The 26,720-nt window shown below is 37.5% G+C and overlaps 3 protein-coding genes, 1 long non-coding RNA gene and 1 pseudogene across 5 annotated transcripts; 2 read left to right on the top strand and 3 right to left on the bottom strand.

Annotated features, from left to right (window-relative positions):
• Nucleotides 1-3,976: 3,976 nt before the first annotated feature.
• LOC148693246 (uncharacterized) lies at nt 3,977-5,066 on the bottom strand. Its single transcript, XM_088678938.1, has 3 exons — nt 4,815-5,066; nt 4,605-4,664; nt 3,977-4,271 (listed from the first exon to the last, which is right to left on the bottom strand). The coding sequence occupies exons 1-3, from the start codon at nt 4,907-4,909 to the stop codon at nt 4,076-4,078; spliced, it is 351 nt and encodes a 116-aa protein (XP_088535064.1). The 5' UTR covers nt 4,910-5,066; the 3' UTR covers nt 3,977-4,075.
• Nucleotides 5,067-12,318: 7,252 nt separating this feature from the next.
• LOC148693245 (uncharacterized) lies at nt 12,319-13,000 on the bottom strand. The gene is made up of 2 exons (XM_088678912.1): nt 12,838-13,000; nt 12,319-12,711 (listed from the first exon to the last, which is right to left on the bottom strand). Exons 1-2 carry the CDS (start codon nt 12,930-12,932, stop codon nt 12,504-12,506), a joined length of 303 nt encoding a protein of 100 aa, XP_088535038.1. The 5' UTR covers nt 12,933-13,000; the 3' UTR covers nt 12,319-12,503.
• Nucleotides 13,001-14,951: 1,951 nt separating this feature from the next.
• On the top strand, nt 14,952-20,187 carry LOC137742305 (gamma-glutamyl hydrolase 2). Its single transcript, XM_068482137.2, has 10 exons — nt 14,952-15,665; nt 16,164-16,250; nt 16,875-16,964; nt 17,502-17,596; nt 18,209-18,269; nt 18,717-18,806; nt 18,917-18,979; nt 19,421-19,509; nt 19,779-19,871; nt 19,967-20,187. Exons 1-10 carry the CDS (start codon nt 15,225-15,227, stop codon nt 20,019-20,021), a joined length of 1,164 nt encoding a protein of 387 aa, XP_068338238.2. The 5' UTR covers nt 14,952-15,224; the 3' UTR covers nt 20,022-20,187.
• Nucleotides 20,188-23,180: 2,993 nt separating this feature from the next.
• Nucleotides 23,181-25,584, top strand: LOC137741401 (gamma-glutamyl hydrolase 1-like; annotated as a pseudogene). Its single transcript, XR_015953597.1, has 7 exons — nt 23,181-23,186; nt 23,440-23,481; nt 23,924-24,013; nt 24,124-24,180; nt 24,923-25,011; nt 25,281-25,373; nt 25,467-25,584. The product of XR_015953597.1 is annotated as a gamma-glutamyl hydrolase 1-like (transcript).
• Nucleotides 25,585-26,101: 517 nt separating this feature from the next.
• On the bottom strand, nt 26,102-26,373 carry LOC148693244 (uncharacterized). The gene is made up of 2 exons (XR_015953634.1): nt 26,241-26,373; nt 26,102-26,163 (listed from the first exon to the last, which is right to left on the bottom strand). It is a non-coding gene; the product is annotated as an uncharacterized LOC148693244 (long non-coding RNA).
• Nucleotides 26,374-26,720: the final 347 nt, after the last annotated feature.

Raw genomic sequence — 26,720 nt, 5'->3', positions numbered from 1 at the left:
TTAATTATTGTTTAGAATTTAATTACAATATTTATTAAAAAGTAAATAAAAAATATTTTTGCCAAAAAAAAAAGGGTTTGCGCGACGAAGAAGTAAGTTACGTCGCGCAAAGTGGCTTTGTGCGACACATGTCCCTACGTCTCGCAAAGCGGGGGAAAGCCACTAAGCCACTTTGCACTACGCACGCACGTCGCGCAAAGAGGCTTTGCACGACGTAGGATGCGCGTCGCGCAAAGTGGCTTTGCACAACGTAGAACGCGCGTCGCACAAAGTGGATTTGCACAACGTAGAACGCGCGTCGCACAAAGTGGCTTTGCACGACGTAGGCCGTGCGTCGCGCAAAGTAGCTTTGCGCGACACATGTTATTTCTTCGTCGCACAAACCCTACCGTCACTGCCTTGGCGCAACGGTTAGCGCGCGACGAAGAAATAACATGCGTCATGCAAACTCTTAGGCAACGATTTTTGACTTTGCACGACGAATGTACGTACGTCACGCAAAGTGTTTTTTTTACTAGTATAGATGGATAAATGGTCTTTAAATCAAATGAATTTTTTGAAAGTCGATCATCTTTAGATGATGATAATAAAGAGAATAAATAGTTTTAATCATTTTCATTAATTATATTGTAAAATGAAGTAACGAGTGGGGAAGGACCCAAGAATGAGGTTTTAAAATGTTCCAACCTATCTCAAGTCATATTTATTGTAAATACCTAAAATTAACTTATGTGGATTAAAATATGGCGATTCTAACTCTATAAATAACAAGAAATTGGGAAGAAAAAAAATCAACCAAAAGAAAAGATAGGGGAAATTGATATATATAGAAAGAGGAATCAACTTACACAGTAAGAAATTTCCATTGCATGGCCTTCAACATGGGTATTTGGAGCATGGCCTTTGACATGAAGCCTCTAACAACAGCCATATGTTAGCAACTACAGATGGTTCTTACTTCTATTGCTAATTCAAAGTTTGCTCTAAGTTATTTCATCTCTTGACTTGAGCCCAAATGTTAGATTTATAGGCTACTAGCAACCAGCAAAGTCGACTAACAAGACAACCGTTATAAAAAAGAATAAAAATGTAGCACTACCATATACAAAAATAATTGATAAAAAAAATTAAAAAAAAATAAAACTATCGTTTTTGATATATTTAACATCCTTAAGAAAAATAAACCATCAGTGATCAAAGTGAACCTAATTAAGTTGGCATGTATATATACTGTGGTCCTCAAGTTGTTTTCCCATTGACGACCAAGTTTTTATTTAAAACAAATGGAGTTGGCAGCTGATTAACAAGGATTCAGTCTTCAGACTTGAATTGGCCTGAGTCATAGACTATAGGAAGACCTGACTTCTCTCTCTCTCTCTCTCTCTCTCTCTCTCTCTCTCTCTTTCTCTGCCTGTGGAACTTATATGAATTCACATGTGTGCGCGACTTTGATTAGTCCTTCCCAAGTTTTTTAAATCCCACAACAGTGACTTCTTGTTGAAGATCATTTGATCGTCTTGACTTCGTCTCTTTGATTGTTTTGGAGCACGATTTCTTACAAGAAGAAATATCGCCAAAGATTTCTAACAAGATTCTGTTGGCGGAACAACAATCAGTATCAATTAATTTAATGGAAAATAAAATCTAATACAACAAAATAATACTACGAAATAGATACGTAAATAATCATAGAGAATAAAAATATGAAACACAATGAACTAATGGAGTTTGCAAATAGAGGCTTGCGTATTTGCAATGTTCTTGAAACAGAATTTGGCCTTAGTGCTTGTAGTTTTGCTGACGTCTACTCCATTAGGATTCAACAATGAAACTTTAATTCTGGCGAACTTTTGTCTGTTTCCGTTTCTTTCAGGAAGTTTGTATAAATGAATATTGCAAATTGACGTATGAAATGCATATGCAAGTTAGAAATATATAGGCAGTCTGATGCCTTTTCACAAGAAGTACCACTATTTGATTCAAATTCATATAGACACAACTGTTTGAAATAATCTGTAAGTTTAAAAATAATTTAGTTAAACATTTAACCAATTAACGTCATAATCCAGAAAAAGGACGTAACGGAAATTTGTAACTTTGTTGTCCGAGTTTCGAATTGGACCTATGATACCTTTTTCAGAAAAGAAACAACACCACACGTCATAGCTTTGCCATGACGTACGATAGATTTTGGTCATCTGAGGTCGTGTATTAGTCCAAAAACGCATTTAAAGTTATGTAACAAAAATTGGACTTCCATGTCACATCCGTTGTTTGTTCTAGATACTCCCGAGCCTTTCCAAAGTTGAAATTTTAACTCAAACATTGTTCTTCAACACGAACAGGTTCCACACGCCTCTTGCAAAGCCGGGAAAGGAATTCCAAGTAACGTCCACCAATCAAATGTGGGGGAGGGCCACCTGCATAAGACACATCTAAGCTCAAGTCACTGTTTTGCAGGATATCTCTTGTGCTTCAAGTGGTATTGCTTGCATACCTTTCATTAAAGCCAACCCCTAGCTTTTATCATCGTGAAGCTTAGGAACCAAGCTCCGCCAACCTCAGATTTTAGCCCCTCAATGCATTGCGCACGCACTTTGTGCATGAGCAAGGTTATAAAACGCATTAACCGCTAGTTGGACGGCGGGTAGATGTCTAACGCCCAAAAGTTTAGTCGGGAGCTTTGGCATTTTTTTTAAATTTTAACTAAACTTATTTTATAACATATAAAAAAATGTCTTTACACTTTATATATATATATATATATATATAATTGTATTGGAATACATAATGATATATAAATTATAAAGTACTAGAACATATTGAAAACATGGGGAACATCCAAGCATCCAACAAGTCTTTTAAATTGATTGAAAAAATAAAAGTTATCTATTTTTTGTTTAAGTAAGAGACGTGACCTAAGCAACTCAAGTAGGTGCCTAGATAAGTTTAGACGCACTTTCTTAATTTTTAAATGCATGAGAATTAATCATATCGGTAATCAACTTGCTAGAGCATAGGTGGGACCTAGACAACCCTAAACGGGGATTTTTAGAAGGGTAGGTGAGTGGGTGTTGCTTGCTACGTAGTTCCCAAGTAAGCCACAACACCCCCTTTTTAGGCACACTCGCTTATACCGTTATCGATTCACAACTACCTTGGGCAAACCTCTCGTCCTTCCTTGGACTTTTATCTTAGGTCACCTTCACGCTAACCTTCTTCAGCCCACTAGTAATAAAAAAAAAAAAACTAGTCTCCCACAGGTTGTATGAATGCATGATTCAGTCAAGCCACATGTTCACACTGGAAGAAAAAAAAAATATCACAATTAAGCTGTACGTTCCAGCTTTGGTATTTTCTTTAGCTAGAGATGATAATTGATAGCTATTCCGAACTGCAATACAATAAAATTCCAGTCGCTAAATTTGTTTACTAAATAATTTCTCAAAGGTTAGGATTTGGACATACTTATCCCCTTTTAATTTTGTTTTGCATTGACTGAGGTTTAATTACACCAAGAATGTCTACGACTTTGAAACTAACTAGCTAATAGGTTGTTTCCATTAAACTCAGTCAAGCTAGATTTTTCTCTCCTGGTCACGTCCGAGATGTTTCGGATAAACAAATTTTAGTCTATCTTGAATCTTGACTGAGTTGTGTAAAACTTCTTCTATTGCTCTAGCATCTTCCTTCGTATCCATGGGTGTGAATACGGTTGGGCTTGCTAAGGGTAAACTAGGTCCTGTAGCTTGTGGCGTACGCCCTCTTATTAGTTTGCGTATCAGCACTCAATATATAATATTTTGCTATAATATTAAACTGAAAATATAAATCACATTTGTGTATACGAATGAAATACTTCTAGTTCCACCACTGCATAAAACACTTAACATGCTTGATCATTATTTATAAAACACGTCTGCAAGCTAAAACACACTAACCAAATTACACTTTCAAACACAAACACACCACACAAACACACCACACAAACACAAACATCTAAGCTATGAGGGACGGGAGACTTAAATCCATCACAGACTCCACACAGCTGGTCACTTAATTAAAAAAGAGTAACTTATATGTATAGTACTGAACCAGTAGACCCGGTCTTTGTTGTAGTTTTGGCATCTCCGTTAGTTTGCTTGCTATCGTTCTGATCAGTCTTTGAGCTGCTGATTTGATCAGATACATTCCGCTCCCTCAACTTCGTCGTCCCATTAATTTTCCCACCGCCCCCTTTGCTGATCGGTGGCCTGCTTTTAACTCCACATCTTAAGATCAATAACAAATAAATAGTAAAACGTTAATTTCTCCATAATATTATAATAGATTTTTTAAAGAATAGTACTTCATAATTATATAAACGTACACCAAACAAAGAAAACAATATTCTCACGAGGGAATTGACTGCCGCACAAGGTTTCATTTTTGTGCACTCTTGATTATTTCCGCCTCTTAGCAATCCTTTGATTCGTTTCATCAAAAGACTAGAAATAACCATGAATGTTTAAATAAAGAAAACAGATGAGCAGAAATCACTTCATTCGAGTACAAAATTGTAATTACCAATCTTATACATGCAAATTATAATGAAACCACCATACTTTATGGAGTGACTAGTATTCCTGCGGGCGTACATGCGGTCGTAATGCGTGATCTGCAGCCTGCACATATATAATCCAATACAATCATATAAATAATTGGTAACATAATTCACAAATAAATGATGATTTCTATTTCTTGTAAATATATATTGCTAATTAAACAAACAAATTATGTGCTTACAAAAGAAATTAAATTTCGTTGTCACTTACGAATTCACAGGTCGATGTCGGTAGGACTCGCAACTGGGAATTTGGACGATGTTGGTCTTTGGCATGACGATGAAACCACGCATAGTTTGAGCCATGATCTTAGCAATTTAGAGAGATTAGTTTACTAACTGTGTGTATTTCTGAGTGTGAGACCGAAAGTCTGAAGTTTATAAAGATTGAGCATGCATGGCACAATATATAATGCAACTTGAACTATTATTACAACTTTGATTCTGATTTATTTTTGCCCCATTTTTTCCCCTCTTATCCCTATAGGCTATAGGACGTGGAGGTAAAGATAAAGGCTTATATAGTCATGGTCCATAATTGAGTTGGGTCCTCAATCAAAGGCTTGTATAGGCATTCTTTATTTGAGTAGAGAATATATGGTCACACAGTTATTCGATCAACCAGTTCAATATACGGGTGGGACGACTTTGACTATGCCTTTCCCAACCTTTTCCTAGGGTTCGTGCATAGTTTACATTTTGAAGTGCTAGCAATCTTTGTATTTAAACTTTTTCATGTATTGCCACTTAGTATTACAATCTAGTGGTATTCCTCTTTACTTATAAGTGTAAGGTTTTAGGTTCGATTCTCGTCAAATGTGAATTTAAACCACATTATTGATAGCTCATTGTGAGGCTACGTCCACCCCCTCCCCTTAGTGTAGATAATATCTTTGCTAAAAATAAAAAAAAATAAAAAAATTTCACTTCTTCAAATGACACATGTCATTTTATTTCACACAAAAATCTACCCCCTTTGCATTTCTCTTAACAAATTAGCAACAGTTAGGATCAGGGCCTCCACGATATTTCAGGTTTTTCTAACTGAATTATTGTCCCTACATGATTGCTCTAAAATACATAGGGAAAATAAGGATTTAATTGCTATATTAAATCATGCAACATTTGAAAATAATCATGAAGCACAATACAAATGAACATGAAAATTAGGATAGAAATTGTGGATGCAAATTTTCGCCTTCTCCTTATTAGACAAAAAAGCACCTGCAAAACAATTAACACCTAACGTCAAGGTCAAGTGCCTCACGCACCCACGATGAATGAGAGGGCTTTGGGCAAAGAACCTCTGATGCCAAAGTTAGAATTTTGAGGGACAAGTGTTTGGAGAATTTAGAGAATTTTGCAAGAGGATTCAACTTAGGTTTTTTGAGAAAATGGGGTGGTATTTATAAGGGTGTGGCCAACCCCTTTAGGAGAGATGGGAACCAGCCACTTTAGTGGTTTTTTTGGTGTAATTAAAAACTTGTTTCCCCCTCCTCTAGCACCCTTCTTTGCTTGGCCGTGCAAAGAACCATCTTCCATTGATTTCTTTGTCTTCTCTGCGCCGCACTGATGTAAGAAAAACTTAATTCTCCTTGTCTTCTTCTTGGGTGGTGCTGCCATTGGGAAGCCGTCAGGGTGGTACGACACGTCAGCTGTCAGGGGCCAGGAGTCGGCTTGGCATAGACCAAGAATGAGGTGTGGCAGGGGCCATTTGCTTGTGCAGTTGAGCTTGACTGAAGCCAAGGACTGGCTCGGCATTGACCAAGGAAGTGGCATGGCATAAGCCACGGTTTGGGCTACCACGTTTGGGCTGCTTGCCAAAAATGAGGAAATTGCTTGAGTTTGATTTCTCAGCTGCAGTAGATAGAGTAGTCAAGGATAGAGTTGTCAAGATCGGAGCTACTGAAGATGAAGTGTCGGATGAGCAAACTGTTTGGTGCAAAGGTGGCTGCTGCCCCCTGACCATTTGTTGCTTAGTTGGTCATCAAGCATTTGATCTTTTGAGCTATATGGCCTTCTCGCACTTGAGAGCTTACCCAAATGGGTGTCAAGGAATTAGTTTACCCTTTTGCACGAGAGAGTAATTAGTTTACCCTCTCACACTAGAGAGCAATTAGTTTACCCTCTCGCACTGGAGAGCTTACCCATATGGGTGTCAGGTAATTGGTTTACCCTCTCACATTGAAGAGCAATTAGTTTATCATCTCGCACTGGAGAGCAGACTCTTTTGGGTGTCAAGGAATTGGTTTACCCTTTCGCACTAGAAAGCAATTAGTTTATCCCCTCGCACTGGATAGCGAACCCTTTTGGGTGTCGGGGAATTGGTTTACCTTCTTGCACTGAAGAACAATTAGTTTATCCTCTCGTACTGGATAGCAGATCCAGGTGAGGGTTTGAGCAGTTGTTGTAGATAGCGGTTGAGCCAAGCTTCTGAATAACTTCTTGAATCTTCATTGAGAATAAAGAAATAAATCAACTTTGCTGGAAGGTAGAAACTACATAACAAATTGGATAATCTTTGGTTTGCAAGGCCTTGTTCGCCGAGCTGCTTGAGACTTCGAACTTATTTGGAGAAGCCCTAACGAGGTTCATGGGGTGATGGAGACTTCCCATGTTTGTGCAGGCTGTATCGTTGACTTGTTAAGATACTCGTCGCACCAGCCCTCATTTGTCAGCTTCTCAAGGTACTGCTTCCACTTTAGGCAGTCGTTGGTAGTGTGGCCCAATCCTTGATGGAATGCGCAATACTTTGTATGATTCAGCCTAGTAATATCGCCTTTTATGGGTAGCGGCAGTTCGAACCAAGGTTCGTTCTTGAGTTTGCAGAGAATTTGGCCGATTGGAACTGTGAATTTTGTGAATGGTTCGGGCACTGAGTCTTCTCTTGTCAGTGAACGTTCTATGCGTTTCTTTTCCGACTCATTTTTGTTAGACTGCTTGGCCTCGTCCCATACTGCGTGTTTTTCCGCCAAAGCATATAAAGCTGCTAAAGTCAGTTCTTTTCCTATGATCAATTTTTTAAATAAAAGATGTTCGGTGGGAAGCCCATTTTTGAATGTTGTCGTTGTTATGTCCTCGTTATAGCCAATAATCTTGGCCTTCTCCATTTTGAACCTCTTGACATAGTCACGAATTGTCTCCCAATGGTTTTTTACGATGCTGAAGAAATGGTCGGATGTTATTTTCATTAAGCGATTAGACGAATACTCCTTAGTGAAAACTAAGGAAAGTTCGTTGAAACTCTGAATCGACTGCGGCGGTAGGGTGTGAAACTAGTCCTGGGCCTTGTCGTTCCTGAAGAGGATCATGGTACTGCAATAGTGCTTGAGATGTCAATCTAGATCTTCGCCTCCTTTGTACGGAGTGAAGTGAGGCATAGTGAATCCACGAGGTGGATCTGTTCGCTCGATCTCATCCATGAATGGTGACATGCTTATATTGGCCATGTCTTGTCGAAATGCATTATCAGCAGCCTCATTACGCTGGAAATTGCACAATCGTTTAGTTAAGAGCCTATCAACTTCTTCTTGAATTTGCCTCTGCTGGGGCAGTGGAACTTTCGTCTGTCCCCGATCGTGACTTATTGTCTAAGCCGCTCTTCCCTATGCTTGACTTGTCTATGTCGTGGCTATGGTGTATATGGTACATTCCTGGCAAGCGAACGGGCTGTTTGCAGGTTGCCGATTGAACTTGAGCTGGATTGAATGACTGCTTCTCTCCATCTGTTTTGCTGTTTACTGTAATGTGAGGTAGATAATGCTTATTGAGAGCCTAATTGTGAATGAACACTTCACCTAGAAGGTTGTACATGTTAATAATCGAAGTGTGGCCTTAACCATGAACGTATGCTCGTTCGTGGGCTTAATCATGAGTACACACTTCTCTGTGCGCTAAGATAAGAGTATACGATATCCCAAGCACCCATGCGGGAGCGTAAATTACTAGAACGCTCGAATCGTGGCTGGTTGAAGGGCTGCTTGCCAGGACGCTATTGGAGAGGTTCGTCATCTGCCCTTGTCATGCTTCAGGACACCTCATCTAGGGCACGTTGCATCTCAGTGCGCTGCAAAAGCTAATTCACCAAGGTCTTCTGTTATGCAAGGGCGCATATTAATTCTATGACTTGTCGAGCTAACTGTGGTTCACCATTTATGTTAGAATAGCTTAGACAGTATGTGTCTTCTTGATTAGTGGAAATGTAATGGACTCTAGATGCAAGATTTGAATTGGAAAATGTCAAAAATACTAATTCGAGACGGTTAAACTGGTCTTGGACCTGTCGGGATTGCCAAGTGAGCCAAAGGAGCAGGTTGGGTCGCAGAAGTGAGCCGTGCCACGTGCGAGTAGTGTAGGCACGGTGCGGCACTGTGAGCTTATTGGATCTAGGTCGAGGGAATGGTCAGCGCAGCTTGGGTGTAACATCCCACATCGCCTAGGGGAATTGATCCTCTATGCCTTATATGTATATTCTGATCTCTACCTAGCACGAGGCCTTTTGGGAGCTCACTAGCTTCGGGTTTCATCGGAACTCCGAAGTTAAGTGAGTAGCGCACGAGAGCAATCCCATGATGGGTGACCCACTGGGAAATTCTCGTGTGAGTTCCCAGAAACAAAACCGTGAGGGCGTGGTCGGGGCCCAAAGCGGACAATATCGTGCTACTGTGGTGGAGCGGGCTGGGGATATGGTGGACCCCGGGCCGGGATGTGACAATTTGGTATCAAAGCATAACACTGGCCGCGTGTGTATTGACGAGGACATCGGGCCCCTAAGGGGGTGGATTGTAATATCCCACATCACCCAAATGAGTGGATCCTCTATGCCGCGTGTGTGTTGACGAGGACATCGGGCCCCTAAGGGGGTGGATTATAATATCCTACATCGCCTAGGGGAGTGGATCATCTATGCCTTATATGTATATTCTCATCTCTACCTAGCACGAGGCCTTTTGGGAGCTCACTAGCTTCGGGTTCCATCGGAACTCTGAAGTTAAGCGAGTAGCGCACGAAAGCAATCCCATGACGGGTGACCCACTGGGAAGTTCTCGTGTGAGTTCCTATAAACAAAACCATAAGGGCGTGGTTGGGGTCCAAAGCGGAAAATATCGTGCTACTATGGTGGAGCGAGTCAAGGATGTGGTGGACCCCGAGCTGGGATGTGACATTAGGCCTGCGATGCGTCTTGGGCTGCGATTTGGGCTTGTTGGTGCTAGGCTTAGCTCGGCTGCCCTATGGCGTGGGCTGCAGATTAGGTTATATACTGGGCTACTTGCGCAGCTGCTGCCAGTGTCTAGGCCTGGGCTTGGTCTTGGGTTTGGGCTGCTGTAATGGCAGCACATAAGGCCATGGTTTGCTGCCATAGAGTTGGCCCACTCCCCATTGCCACGATGGTCCCCGTGGCTGCCATGGTGGTAGTGTTCCGTGGTGGCAAAGTTGCTCCTCTTGCCGTCGCGTTGAGCCTTGTGGATCGTCATAGTAGGGCTACATTGCAATCTCCATCACTTAATCAAGATCTTTGAACCTAGGAAGTTTCATTCATTGTGGTTTCCAAATCTCTTGTCATTATATTTTTCTTTTACGTTTATTCAAATAATTTTATAAAAAAAATTCTAGGAAGTAGAACATACGAAAAATCTACAAATGAACAAGAAATTAGAAACGTTGAATGCGAGAGTCTTCTTCGAGTGTGTGAATCAAACTCTCAATGAAAGCACCAATTTGTGGATAAAAATTTCCGCCTTTTCCTTCTTGGACGAAAATGCACCCACAAAATAATTAATACCTAAGGTCAAGGCCAAGAGCCTCACGCGCCCACGATAAATGGGGGAGGGCTTTGGCCGAAGAACCTCCGATGCTAAAGTTAGAATTTTGAGGGAAAAGTGTTTAGAGAATTTAGAGAATTTGCAAAAAGATTCAACCTAGGTTTTTGGAGAAAATGGGGTGGTATTTATAGGGGTGTGATTGGCCCTTTTGGGAGAGATGGGAACCGGCCACTTTAGTGGGTTTTTAGGTGTAATTTACAATTAATTAGCTAATTAATGAATTAATATCAATTAATTAGCTAATTAATATAATTTAGGAGAAATAATATGGAAGTTACCTTGTGAGGGAGATTTGATGAGGATGGATGAAATAGGTTTTGAATAAATACCTGTTTTGATCATTTTTTATCTTGAGTGAGCCATGATTGTCTACTGCTTGCGTGTAGAAGCTTCAGTGTGCCTCGACGATAATTTTATCTTTTTTACCCTAAAATTCATGTGTCGCCTCCATATTTTTTTCGATAATTTTTTGTTCCACATAAACATCTAAAGATTGGTGGAGACAAAAACGTGGTATTTAGTCAAATTTACGCCCCACTAAATTGGTTATTGTCTATTAGTACAAATGACCGCACTATCTGATAGTAGCATTGCCAAATCATAAGATTCTAGTGAACTAAGATTGTGTTGAACTCACTTAAACTATAAACTTAATTAATGTAAAAACTCACATATATATCAACTTTGAGAATAAATGACTTGGAACTTTCTTCTACATCAAAAAAAGATAGAACCTTCTTCTTTTAACAATTGTTCAAAATTACTATCTATAAAAGTTGAGATGCTCTTTAAAATAAATGTGATTACTTTGAAAAGTCAAAAGTTTCTTGAATTTATGCTTGGACAGACACGTATCTTCACCAAGAAATACTCTTTTAATTTCAATTCAATTGCAAATATAATATTATAATAATAAATATTAAATTTTCTATCAAAATCTAGTGGTGGTTTTCTCGCTTATTATTTGTTTTCAATTTCAGAAATCGCATCTAAGGCTCTTTATTGAAAAAATTATAAGCATATTAGTTCTCTCCCCATCGGTTGGTTTGTTTTTCTTTGTTTTGTGGATATTTAACATCCAAAGGAATGCATGGTTCACGTGGGATGTTATGAAATTCATATATCTTCCTCTTTTCGAGAAGTAAAGAAAATGTAAGCGATTCTCATTATTCAAGTTGGATGGTTAAGATTTCTGCAGCAGTATAAACTAATTAATAAGCCAAAAGGAATTCAAGCTAGCACTAGTTAGTGGGAAGAATAAAACATAAAGGGGACTATATATATACATTAATACTGATTATGACATGCATGTTGCTCGTTGTTTATTTCTTATTCTTATAGAAACTGGATGAAATAATATTATGTTAGACGCTCTTTACAGAGTATAGAATGAATAGCATCTTGTTTTGCCCTAAATTAATTGATGGTTATGAACTTATGAGCATTTATCTTCTGCGCATTCAAGATATTTTTTTTGAATTTTGTCTCCCTCAGTTAGAAACGTTTATGAACAAGGGTGCCATGTGTAATGTGACTGTCAGGAGCCTTAAAAAAAAATTATTAATTGATATATTTGTAGGAGAAAGAATTAAAACATAATGTTAACATTAATTTTATAAAAAGGTCACTTGTTAAAATCCAATTCTTTTTCTTTTACTAAAACAATTTAATTTGTTATTTCGAAACCAAACGTGCAAATGTCTTTTTCCTTATTTTTCCATTCTGTCCTTCTCTAGTCCCCTCAAATATTCCCTAACCATGCATACTTTGGCCTCGTCAGTTGCCAAATTTGTTTGCGATTTGATGTTAACATGTTTTGACATGGTATAAGATCGTGTAATTAAATCATATTCTACCATATATGTTATAAGAAGAAGCAAAGGTTTTTCGGTTAACGAATGAAAATGATAATTATTTGTTCAAGAAGAAATTATGATCAAGTACATATATAATTAAGCTGCTAACAAATCACATTCAGCCATGCTTTGCTAGACAACGAACGAGCCATCATATGACAACTACAGGGATTAATCGACGTAGCTGGATTAATTAACAAACTAATGGTCCTGCATTATTAATTAATCAGTGGCAGCAGCAGTGTTGGTTGTATTGTTAACTTCATCAGCAACAACATTTCCTCCATTTGTTTTCCCATCTTCTCCACTCTTACTGTTGTTGAGGCTGACCTGATCACTTCTCAAGCTCCTGTTACTGCTTCTGCTTACCCGGTTGATTTGCGGAGGTTTCCCTGTACTGATCTGTCGTCTAGGCGCTGCAGCACATCTTCTGATCAACCAAAGAATTAATACTGTTAATAAATAGATAAAATTAACTTAATGCAACATTAATATGTACATAATTAAAGATTGAAAAATGAGAATGAGTACATATAGGAGAGGAAGTTTAGCTCACATTATCACAGTCTTATTATTCAGCAGGCTGTAGGGCTTGGAATCGATGGGCATTTGGAGCATGGTTTTTGGCATGAAGCTATTAACTAGAGCCATGATATGACCAAAAAGAAGAAATTTGTGTATGTTTAACAGCTTAATCTGCTCGATAAACCAAAGCTTAATAGCCACTTATGAGTTGTGAGTAATTAGAGTCCGTGGTTCAATTTATAAGCTAAATATTGAGTGTGTGTTGACCCTCAATTTCTTCTAGCTGGTCAAACTTAGGCAGCTCATAAACCCTAAACATAAAAGTTAATTGGGCAATTTTATTAATAAACTGCTTTTCACGTGGTTTATATTTTATAATCGGCAGCAACAAAACAGATATATCTTACAATTTGCGAACTAGTTATTTTGTGTACATATTTTGACAAAAACGACACGCCTTGACTATACTCTCTAAAAAACTTGTAATACTCTGAAATTCTGCATTTTTTTTTTTGTCGGAGTGAACTTATAAAATTGCAGTATGGAAAATCTTGAGTATATTTAATACACTGATGCGGTAAAGTTACACTTTACATAAATTATACCTCATGATTTTTTAATATGCAAGGATATTTGTTGTTCATGTTTGGCCGGTTGCCAAAAGACATACCACATGAGGTGTTCTCGTCAATAAAGAAAATAATGAATTTATAATTGCCTAATTGTTGTAAATAGTATTTTACTCTATTCTCCCTCCCAATGGTTAGTTTTACAACATTTATGTTATATTCTTTGGATTTATAATTGCGTATAGTTATATTATTTCCGTGTTTATGTTCATTATATTAAACTAGCAATCTTATTAGGGGTTGGTGCGACTCAGATTGGAGTGGTTTCACCTCAAAATTATAATAAAACCAATTAGAATGCAATTGGGATTCATATTGGTTTGATTTTGACAAAACTTATTAAAAATAAAAATAAAAATTCTAAAGTAATGTTGAACGGTTTGGTACGGGTGGAGATTAAATTATTAGACAAATTTATTTATTTTCTACTATTGATATCAAATCCGATGAATTATTATGAATCGTTGATCATCAGATGACTCATCCACATGTAGCACCTGTCGGATTTCTCCAATCAATCCCTCACGATCACTAGGACTTCTAACGAAGTCGTGCGTAAGATGCGTAATGGAGGGGGCTCTATCGAAGTTGGGCTCTCATTGAGCTTATTATGGGCTTATGGGTTTAGGTTGATGTTGTTTGTTTGAATTAATTTGGGGGCCTGTTTGAGTCACCTTACGTGGGTTTGGGCATACTCTTGTGTTCGACATTGGTTTGGATGACCAATTGGTTGGTTTTTGACCAAACAAAGAGAGTATGAAATTGTTTACTTGTCCATAAAAGGTTATGAAAATGTCGCATACGACAACTTCCTTTGTTTCCAAGTTTAAAGTTCAAATACTTTTATCTTATTTTGCTCACGCGGAAATTTTGAACAAAACCGAAACCGGACTGAGCATATGTAACATGTACGCTCATATTTTGATAAAAAAAGTGATATGTTTTTAGAGAAAGATTAAGTATGCTGAGTTCATTGCAAACTTAGGAATCCTTTAACGAGAGGAATCCTTATTTTTCTAAAAAAATAAGAACATCCTCTCGACCGTTGGATTTGACTTTAATGAAATTGTGTACTTGAGATTGTGTGGTCTGTGATTTAATCTTAACGACACAATTTCATTAAAGTCAATTCAACGGTCAAGAAGGTGTTCATATTTTAAAAATAAAATTGAATCCCTCTAGTTAAAGGACCTGTTTAACCATATATATTAACTAAAATGAAAGCATTATTCATATGTACTCGAGTTTGATATTCTCTATATAATTTATATTAATTTTAACTTTAAAATAAAATAAAGAAGTAATTTGCATACATCCCTTTCAATTTATTACATATTTTTTATTATTTGTAATCATCAAATTAAATAAATTAAACGAAATTAACAATTAAAAATTTAACAGGTTAAAAACCCGTAAAAAAATTTTCTCACAAAAATATCATTGTACGGTCACATAATTAATAAACCATGTTTCCAATCACATTGCAAATTTGTGGAATCTGTCTCCTATCTGACACATAATTAATGAATCTGACTATTTTCTGACTCAACGTTTTTGTTGGCTTCCTTCCACGTGACCATTACCTCTCAACACTCAATAGTTATATCACCACCGCCCTCCTCCTCCTCTTTTCCAAATTGCCGGCCGTACGAAAACACCGTGAGCTCAGCCGCACGCAACAAACAACATACGCATTTCAACAAACGCGTCCTAGGCACACCATTCCACCCTTCCTCCTCTTCCTCCATGCCAAATCCAACTCGTCGGTCCCCATTTCCTCTTTCCCAACATGCCCTCCAACTTCCTCACTAATTCCACGTCTACCCCAACGCCCGACCCCTCCGATTCCGCCTCCTCATCCTCCGACGCGCAGTCCGCCGCAGCGTCCCCAAAGACGACACCCGCAGAGATGTGGAGCTGCCTCTGGATTCCTTTCCTAATTTCCCTGTCCAAGGAGCTGAGCTTGGCCAAAGCCCAGTCTACGATTGTCTTACCAAGTCAACTCGGAACATCCGACTCGTCCTCTACCAGGTGTACGGTGCCCGACCCCAAGCTCAATTACCGGCCGGTGATCGGCATCCTCAGCCACCCCGGCGACGGCGCGTCCGGCCGGCTCAGCAACGCCTCCACGGCGTCGTATATCGCAGCTTCATATGTCAAGTTCGTCGAATCGGCTGGGGCTCGTGTTATTCCTCTCATCTATAACGAGCCGCGTGATATTCTTTTCCAGGTGGCCACGATAAAAGTTTAAATTTGAAAATTTGATTTTATCTGTTATGTTATTGGTCGAGAAGAAATTGGGCTTTATGGAGAAGTTGCTTCTGTGTTCTTACGATAATACTGCTTTTCAAAAATGCACGTTATGCGTTCAGTTAAAACTGCTTTTTCAAGAAGTGCTTTTGTATAGGTTCTTTTGTTAGCTGGAGAAACCAGTTATAGAAACGACCCAGTAGTTGTATTGGCCTTTGTAATCGAAAGCTTTCTACTTTCGTTTGTCTTTTGGGCAAACAATCAAAAGTTGAAGTTGGTCTGTGATTATTCATTGTTTTTCCCCTCTTTACCAGTAAAAGGCTGCGCATTTATAAAAATTTTGTTCGATATGTGTGTTTGTACGTACATTAGTATTGCAACCGTTTGTTTACCATGAGGCGTAAGCGCTATGAGGTAAACTATACTGTCCTCTCCTAGTGATTTTGTTATGTTGCTCACTGTAAATGCTGCATTGCAGAAGCTCGATCTCGTTAATGGCGTGCTTTTCACCGGTGGATGGGCTAAACGTGGGTTGTACTATGATGTTGTTGAGAGAATATTTCAGGTAATTTAGTGCTTGATATTATAACCAGTGCATGATGTGCACTAGCATTATAGTCCTGGCTTACCAGGCTGAACAATTATATCTACTCTTCCATATATTCTGGGGCCAGTTTTCTGCTAAACAAACAGAAGATTGTATAGGTATCATGAAAATTATTCCGACTGCAAAATGGATTTGATCTAAATTGTAGCTAGATCGGTTTTGTATGGGCGAGGCTTGGCAGCATAAGTGTCATGATTCTTAATAGGATTTTAGAGGTCGAAATTGAAATCATACCAAGTCCAACATCATCTCATTCCCCATGATCATTAGCATGAAGGATCATTCTCTGTACTCCAGCAAGCACTAGGCAAAAGAAAATTTTGATAGATACTGGTTAAATAGAGTGGTCGACATAACCGCTACATAGGGTTTTTAGAGGTCAAAGTTGGAGTTTCTGCATTGCAACCATGTCACTGTTTCATGGCTGGCTAACATCAAATGCTTCAAGGCTCTCCTGCATCATAAAGAATTCACGTAAATTGTAATCTCGTAGGATAATTTCAGTGCTTTTCTGACAAAATTCTTCAATATTACATTCCATGTTTATTAATTATTAGCTATGCACTTATCTGTTTTCTACAGAAAATTATAGAGAAGAATGACGCTGGAGATCATTTCCCATTATACGCCATCTGCTTAGGTTTTGAACTTCTAACAATGATCATCAGCAAGGTAAACTATCCTTCTCAATATTCACTGTTTTTCCTTAAGAATTCAGTCTTGTCATTCAAACTGCATGTCTTTCACCTTTTTGAATGTATAAATGCATAGCCATTTTAAATCATCAAAGCAGTCAATTTTGCAAGTTCCAGTGGCGCTTTAAATTATCAATTGCTAAAAGAGATAAAACCAGGACGTCTGGTTCTGCAATTCTAAACTATTTGGCCACGTGTCATGGTCCTTCTTTTGCGAATGGCCTTTCTTGGTTTCTTCAGTTGGCATACAACTTGAGACTACTAGAAAAATACCATTTAATGAGCTTGCGGATAACTTTACAACACATTCAATATTGAAATTATGGAATAATAGTTCAGTTTCTTTTATTAGAATTGTCACAGTAGTCCTTTCAGTCTGAATCACCTTCGTCATGTCAGTTAATGATCCTCTGCTTTTAACTTGAATTTTTTATCCTTATCGATGCTTCATCAACTCCTCTTAATATATTTGTCTCGATTTTAAGATTTACACGACTCTCTTTCTTTCTTCTAGAACAAGAAAATTCTTGAGTCATTCAGTGCAGTAGATGTGGCGTCAACTTTACAATTTACCGAGAACACCATTATTGAAGGAACTGTATTTCAAAGGTATAAATCTTGGAATGAGGTTTTCCTGACTCAGTTTAGACGTCATTGTCCTGTTATTATGCAAAAGAATTTTATTTTGAATCTTTTTTCCTCAAACATGTTTTGCATTTATGACTGATCTTAGATCCTTAGTCAAAACAAACTGTGAGGACGCTGAGTATGTGAATTCATGGAACACTATTGATATATGGCTATAACAGAAGTGTGTTAATTGTTTGTTCACCTCTAGAAGTTACCTTAAACTCATGGTGGGCCTTCTAATCTGTCTTCTTTAATTTTTTGTTTGATTCTTTTATGAAAAGTTCAACCATCATTCGAGGTAGCTTCCCTGCTAAAGCATTCTTATCAAAGATTTTTGCCTTAAATAGGATTGAAACGCGAGAAATTTATGTACTTCACCCCAATCAATAGGATTAAGCAGAGTAGATGTCAATTGAGCATGCTAGACTTGTATTTCTATCAGTCATCTTTGTCTGATCTTTTTTTACCTCTGTTCTAATAATTAAGCGGAAGATGGTTGATGTTCTATGAGTTAGTATGGAAGTTTTTTCACGTTACTGTAAATCCAGGGTGATTTAATTTCTTCAGCCACTAATTTAATTTTTTTTGCAGATTTCCTCCAGACTTGCTTAGGAAGTTGAGTACAGATTGTCTTGTAATGCAAAACCATAAAGTGAGTTCTAATCCAAATGCTCATCCATTGAAGTTAGACTTAGTTATCAAAGATAGCATTTATGCTTATAAGCACGCATGTAATGATGCTGAATAATCAAATCCAAAACCATTTACTTGGTCAAATCTTATACTTGCTCAGTCTGTTTACTTTCCCAAGGCAACCCACTTCGAAACATATATCATGAGCTTTGGTTGAGAAAGTTTCGATCTTGTTTCATTACAATTCTGAGTTTGTCCAATCGTTTACAAGATTGGTGAGACAAATGTCAGTTTTGAGAATATATCTTGTATTATGAGTTTCGTTCTTTCTGTTTACTGTTTGATTTATGCTTCTTGTACTAATGCATTTTGGTTTTTCTGCTACTCTTGTCCATATGGTTATTCTTATGCTTACCAAGCATGGTATAGGTTTCCTAACCAAGTTTTTAATGATTCAATGCAACAGTATGGTATTTCACCAGAGAGGCTTATGGAGAATGAGAATCTGTCTAGTTTCTTTAAGATCTTGACAACTTGTACTGATGAAGATGATAAGGTACTGAATGTAATTATCTTGTTTGGTTATGCATTTCACTCTCTCGCAATCTCTCTGGATTTATTTTATTCCCCTTAAGATTCTAACTGTTGCAGTAACATTATTACCAGGTCTATGTGTCCACCGCACACGCATACAACTATCCTGTGACCGCCTTCCAATGGCATCCAGAGGTATTACCATAATATTTTTTTCGTCATCTTTATTACTACTCTAAATTTAGCAATATAAGCAACAGCACAATAACAGTGTTTAAATATGGAATCATCTCGAGGCGCCTTTTATTTGAATAGGTGTCTGCAAGGATCTATACTAAGATGCATTCACAACCTTGAGAAGGAGAAGCTATTATTGTCGAATAAGCAAATTTTGCTTTTCTTACCATCTTTGCATGAAAGATTACACAAAAACATTAACTATTTCCGCTTGAGACATCTGCAATATTGCCATATTTGTAGTCTTAAGAAGATTTTCAATAATTATTGCTGTTTATGAAAAGCAAAAGACTAAAGTTTGCATCTAAAATATTAAATACTTTTGAGGATATCTGGACTTAATAGATTATTCCAACGGACCTGTTTCAAGTTTTAGAAGACTAACTAATTGAGTTGCAGAAAAATGCTTTTGAATGGGGCTTACCAATGATTCCGCACTCAGAGGATGCTATTCAAGTGACTCAGCACGTTGCAAACTTCTTGGTCAGGTTAGGGTTTATGCTTTATCCTTCTGTATCTGTCTTTTAGTTCTAAGTGAACCGTTGAGTTTTTGAACATTGTCTGGAATGTTGAGTGGCACTCTATTCGGGAGGGCATAAGTAGAAAAAAAAAATTGGAAAATTTAAGGTTCAGAATCTTCGGATAACTGGATTATTTGTTTATTCAATGCATCTAGAACTTTAAAACTCCTCCAAGTTTATTCGACCGGAATGGTATCAGACCCTAAACTTACACCAATCGTGAATTTGTGATGCAGCGAGGCAAGGAAGTCATTAAACAGACCGCCTGTTGGGCAAGTCCTTGACAATCTCATCTACAATTACAGTCCGACTTTTTGTGGGAAGGCTGGGTAAGCCAAAAAGTGCTCTTCAAACTGCACTTTTACTTTGGATTTGCGCATGAATTTATTAACTCGGTTGCCTATGCTTTGCTTTGTGACCGCAGGAAGGGATACGACGAAGTTTACATCTTTACACAACCTTCACTCGCTCATTTGTAAATCAAACGTGCAATCGAACTTGTAATGGACATTGGAAATGGAAATATTTGAAGACTTTGAGAACTGTAAACATTGTAATTACTGGACATTAGCACTCTCATGAGTCTAAAACCTTTTTGTGATATTCATGCCATCAGATTATTTATGAAATAATCACTACTCCGCAGTCCGGTGTGCATAAGAAGTAGCAACTAGAATATTGCTTGCATCAAAAGAAAAGGAAAAGGAAAAACGAAGCAAATGCACTTCAAACAAACCATGAAGATTTTTCATGCAGTTGAAGCCATAGTTCCCGGGATGTAGTGCAGTGGCAGACTTGCTCGAGTGCCCTGGGCGAGAGTGTAGCATTGATCGCCGCCATCACTGCTTGATCCTCCCTGCACCATATTGCCTTGTCTGCAGCCCAAAACATGTCGGAGCGTAAGAGCGAGCCATTGACATAACCCATGAGATCGTAAGCTCCGAGTATGGCGGTCATCTGATATTTCCAGACATCAAAGTTGGAATCTACCTTCAACTTCATAGGCATAAGATTGTTTATACTTGAGAGCAGATCGTTGATTGGACGTTTCGGGGTGGAGCTAAATGAAGAAGCCATGGTGGAATACATTTCGGTGTTGCACTGTAGAACTGGATCAAAAGAAGTAGGCTTCAGGCAAAGACACAAAGATTATGTTCAGTAAAATTCTATTCCCACTTGGTTTCCAGCATCCAAATCACAACCTATTTATATAATAAAAGGAACTTAATTAGACTAGTCCAAGAAATAAATAAGGAAGCTCAATAGGTCCTTCCGTTCCCAATGTTATTAATCTCCTTGGTCTTGGAATTTGATGGGTTTTGTAATCATCCCCTTAAGACATTCCTTGAAAATAGAATATCGCACCTCAGACTTTAATTCTCTCAGTGACTCTTTAGATGGTCACCCATCAGAGATGGCGTCAATTGCAGTGGTTTTAAGGGAGTTGGTGGCAGCATTGGTGGTGGGGTTGGTAATGGCAATGGTGGTGATGGGATGGTGGTGTAGGCTACTGAGGTGACGGCCGTGTTGACAAAGCCAGAGATTATGAGGGTATTAGTGGGACATTGGTGGCAGGAATAGCGGTGGTTTTGAGAGTGTTAGTCTCAGCATTGACATGTAATGGTAATAATGTGAGAGGTGGTGATGACAATAGACTAGTAATAATGTGGTTCAAATTCGTCTTTGTCGATAATCGAACTTAAGACCTCTCAATTAGTATTGAACTTATTATCTACAAGATTTGAACTTAAAACATTTTACTTACAGAGAAATGATCACCACTGTAAAGTGGCAAGAGTACTTTTTGAGGCACGGTTAGGTTTTGGATAACATAGTACTCTGTACTAGAGCTAGACACTGGAATGCCAATATATGGAAAGAAGTTCAAAAGTTTCCAAGGGTTTTACAGAATCGGATTATATTACATAACATTAGATTTGCAGCCTTTTTCACATGAATTAATTAGGTTCATCTTTGATATGCAGTTGTGAGTTTACTAGCTATGATTAGCTTCATTATGTCGTTCGAGGCATGGTTGTGTGACTGAGCAAGATAGCTCTAGGTTGTTCTACCCTAATATATAGTGCCATTGCCATACTTAATTTTTAAGTGAAACATTTTCTTTGCAAGGCAAGGGAATACCTGAATCTAACCCTCTCGCCTTGTTAGCCCATGTGGTGAGAAAATAGTGGCAAATCTAGGAAATATTATTGGGGGCTTCAGTAAGAATAGTGTTGGTAGTGCATAAAATTTTTTGGACCGTATAACATGACAATTGGCATTTCATCAAGTCTTGGTAAGCTTGAGATCATTTTCCAAGTTATATTGCATGCATGTCGACATATGCCAAATAGCTTTCAAAAGTGCATGTCGACTGATGTCAATAGCTTTAGATAAAGCATGACGATCGAAAGATGCCTTTAGCAAGCGTACAAAGGCATGAGGCTAGCAACTATCCTGCCCAATGCCTTTAGAGGCAATACGTTGAACAGTTAGAGGACAGCTTTCAAAGGCGTATCAGATTTTCAAAGAATAGCAACCAACTCTTTCATAGAAATTTCTGAGTTTGGGGAGTCAACAAACCTAGATCCGCCTCTGTGGTTTTGGAGGGGGGGGGGGGTAATGAATTAGAATTTCATTGTTCGATTCTTTATGACAAAAACAAAAGAAGTGTTACTTGAATTCATATTCTCACGCTTTTTTTTTATTCCTTTTAAGTTTGTTTTAAGGAGAATGTTGCTTGTAATTCAAGATATAATATGCATTCTCTAAACCTTTTTGGGGGACAAGTGATTCTTGCCCATAAATGTGAACTCAACGATTTACCATTAGAGCATTCTTACATGGCAATAACATGGGTTGTTCTTAGGGATGGGCAAATACCTGCGATTATGGTGTAACCACGGTTAGCCACTCATTTAAACTTTTCACGATTACGGTTATGGGTAACCGTTTAAATAAATAACGGTTATGAGCATAACCGTTTACCTGTGAAATTTAAATGGGTGGTTATGGGTATTAACCGCGATTATAAACGGGTAACCATTTATCCATTTATTTTATATATGTAAAATTAACACAAACCATGTTCTCCATCGGACAAAACTCAGATCAATGCTATTGACTATAGTGCATGGTTTATGTAGCTAATTATAATATAATGTACCTAATTATATATATTATGTTAATACTTTACATTCTGGGTTAAATACCAAGAATACTGTCTTCTAAATAGTTTTCGTAACCCAATAATATATAGCAAATATTATATTATCTTCATTGGTAACAGTTAAAAATATCGTCCGTAAACTATTATTCCAATTATTGGAATGGTATAAGGACTTAAAAAATTAAAATACCGAAATGTATGATGAATATACATATAACGGTGTTTAATTGTCAGAAAAAGAAAATTATGACAAATTTTTTTTTTTTTTTTTTTTAATTTTCAAGTTGTTTAAAAACATATAGATGGGTGAAAAATGAGTAAATGGTAAAAGAAAAAAAGGTAAATGGGTAAACTAGTACTAAATGGTTACGGTTAAATGGGTAAGCGGTTATGAGTATAGTTAACCGTTTATAAACGGTTATGGGTATGAGTATAACCGTTTAGGCAATTACCCAACCGGTAAACGATTATGCAGGTATGAGCATAAACGGTTATGGATAAATAACAGTGGTTACCAACCCACCATAACCGTTGCACATCCCTAGTTGTTCCTTGACCCCCTTTATCATATTAACTCTTTACTCTTACAATGAGAAACGATGATTTGAAGTTAAGACCTCTTCCGACATCAAGAAAATAAATTAGTAGGTGTAATTGCTACAGAAAAATAAATTAGTTATCATTAACTTTCATGTTACTGTAAATCCAGGGTGATTTAATTCCTTCAGCCACTAAGGGGTACAGATTGTCTTGTAATGCAAAACCATAAAGTGAGTTCTAATCTAAAGGCTCATCCATTGAAGTTAGACGTAGTTATCAAAGATAGCATTTTTGCTTATAATCACGCATGTAATGATCCTGAATAATCAAATCCAAAACCATTTACTTGGTCAAATCTTATACTTTCTCAGTCTGTTTACTTTCCAAAGGCAAACCACATCGAAACATATATCATGAGCTTTGGTTGAGAAAGTTTCGATTGTGTTTCATTACGATTCTGAGTTTGTCCAATCATTAACAAAATTGGTGAGACAAATGTCGATTTTGAGATTATCTTGTATGAGTTTCGTTCTTTCTGTTTACTGTTTGATTTATGCTTCTTGTACTATGCATTTTGGTTTTTCTGCTACTCTTATCCATATGGTTATTCTTACGCTTACCAAGCATGGTATAGGTTTTCTAACCAAGTTTTTAATGATTCAAACGCAACAGTATGTTATTTCACCAGAGGGGCTTATGGAGAACGAGAATCTGTCAAGTTTCTTTAAGATCTTGACAACATGTACTGATGAAGATGATAAGGTACTGAATGTAATTATCTTGTTTGGTTATGCGTTTCACTCTCTCGCAATCTCTCTGGATTTATTTTAATCCCCTTATGATTCTAACTGTTGCAGTAACACTATTATCAGGTCTAAGCGTCCACAGCACACGCATACAACTATCCTGTGACTGCCTTCCATCCAAAGGTATTACCATAATTTTTTTTTTTTTGTCATCTTTATTACTACTCTAAATTTAGCAATATAAGCAACAGCACAATAACAGTGTTTAAATATGGAATCATCTCGAAGCGCCTTTTACTTGAAATAGCATTTGCTTACACACTTTGTATGTATTAACACATTTTTTTAGAAAATGAGAAGAAGAGAGGGAGAGAGAGAGAGAGAGAGAACATGGGAGGTTTTTGATTTTGATATTTAAAAAAAAAAAATTAAATATTAGAGATATTTTAATATCACCTGTAGGTGAAGCTTCAATAAAAAACAATAAAATTTGGACCTATAAAATTAAATTATTGCCCATCATTTTTTTATGAGATAAAAGACTAAGTTGTTTTTTCACCTTTTTTTTTATTGACAAAGAATGTTTCATTAATTAATAGAGATTAGTGTCTGCAAGGATCTCTACTAAGATGCATTCACAACCTTGAGAAGGAGAAGCTATTATTGTGGAATTATCAAATTCTGCTTTTCTTACCATCTTTACATGAAGATTACACAAAAACATTAACAATTTCCACTTGAGACATTTGCAATATTGCTATATTTGTAGTCTTAAGAAGATTTTCAATAATTATTGCTGTTTATGAAAAGCAAAAGACTAAAGTTTGCATCTAAAATATTAAATACTTATGAGGATATCTGGACTTAATAGATTATTCCAACGGATCTGTTTCAAGTTTTAGAAGACTAACTAATTGAATTGCAGAAAAATGCTTTTGAATGGTGCTTACCAATGATTCCGCACTCAGAGAATGCTATTCAAGTGACTCAGCACGTCGCAAACTTCTTGGTCAGGTTAGGGTTTATGCTTTATCCTTCTGTATCTGTCTTTTAGTTCTAAGTGAACCGTTGCGTTTTTTGAACATTGTCTAGAATGTTGAGTGGCACTCTATTCGGAAGGGCCTATGTAGAAAAAGAAATTAGAAAATTTAAGGTTCAAAATCTTCGGATAACCGCATTATTTGTTTATTCAATGCATCTAGAACTTTAAAACTCCCCCAAGTTTATTCAACCGGAATGGTATCAGACCCTAAAGTTACGCTAATCGTGAATTTGTGATGCAGCGAGGCAAGGAAGTCATTAAACAGACCGCCTGTTGGGCAAGTCCTTGACAATCTCATCTACAATTACAGTCCGACTTTCTGTGGGAAGGCTGGGTAAGCCAAAGTGCTCTTCAGACTGCACTTTTATTTTGAATTTGTGCATGAATTTATTAACTTGGCTGCCTATGCTTTGCTTTGTGACCGCAGGAAGGGATACGACGAAGTTTACATCTTTACACAACCTTCACTCGCTCATTCGTAAATCAAACGTGCAATCGAACTTGTAATGGACAATGGAAATGGAAATAATTGAAGACTTTGAGAACTGTAAACATTGTAATTACAGGACATTAGCGCTCTCATGAGTCTAAAACCTTTTTTGTGATATTCATGCCATCAGATTATTTATGACATAATCTACTCCGCAGTCCGGTGTGCATAAGAAGTGGCAACTAGAATATTGCTTGCATCAAAAGAAAAGGAAAAGGAAAAACGAAGCAAATGCACTTGAAACATTTTCCTTCCAACTATAATAAGGGCAAACCATGCAGTTCAAGCCATAGTCCCCGGGATGTAGTGCAGTAGCAGACTTGCTCGAGTGCCCAAGGCGAGAGTGTAGCATTGATCGCTGCCATCACTGCTTGATCCTCCCTGCACCATATTGCCTCGTCCGCAGCCCGAAACATGTCGGAGCTTAAGAGCGAGCCATCGACATAACCCATGAGATCGTAAGCTCCGAGTATGGCGGCCATCTGATATTTCCAGACATCAAAGTTGGAATCTCCCTTCAACTTCATAGGCATAAGATTGTTTATATTTGAGAGCAGATCGTTGATTGGACGTTTCGGGGTGGAGCTAGATGAAGAAGCCATGGTGGAATACCTTTCGGTGTTGCACTGTAGAACTGGATCAAAACCAAGTGATAATTTCACTATTTGCAAAACAAAATCGAAGAAATAGTTCGTCAAATTCGAAATTTACCAGATGAGGAGCAGAAGGATGAGCACGAACAAACGCACCGTAGTAGTCTTTTGTATCACTTTGAACAGGGATATAAAGTAATTTGAGTGATAAAGCAGTGGCATTGTGTTTGATATAAAGTAAATTAAAGTGGTGGGTGTGATATAAAGTAAATGTGGATGCTTAGTGATAAAGAGTCTTATTATGTTTGATATAAAGTAAAAGTGGTGGACAGATATTTTTTCGTTTTTTGGGTTATTGGGATATAAAGTAATGTGAGTGATTCAATTGAGATCTTGAGAGATTTTAATTTTTTTTAATGAATTTAGGGGTATTCATGCAGGATTTTAAGTGATTCTTTGAAATTCAAGATGTATTCAATTAGAACTTTAAGATAATTTATTAAAATCCTTAGAAATCCAGGTGTATTCAATTAGAATTTTAAAGAAGTTTAACATTCCAGGTGCATTCAATTAGAAATTGATTTTAAAGAATTTAAGA

This window comes from Pyrus communis, chromosome 11 (assembly GCF_041283825.1).
Source record: "Pyrus communis isolate YQ-2024b chromosome 11, ASM4128382v1, whole genome shotgun sequence".
In the NCBI taxonomy this organism is placed as follows: domain Eukaryota; kingdom Viridiplantae; phylum Streptophyta; class Magnoliopsida; order Rosales; family Rosaceae; genus Pyrus; species Pyrus communis.
The sequence above is the reverse complement of the archived record's forward strand: the minus strand, read 5'-3'. Positions and strand labels throughout refer to the sequence as shown.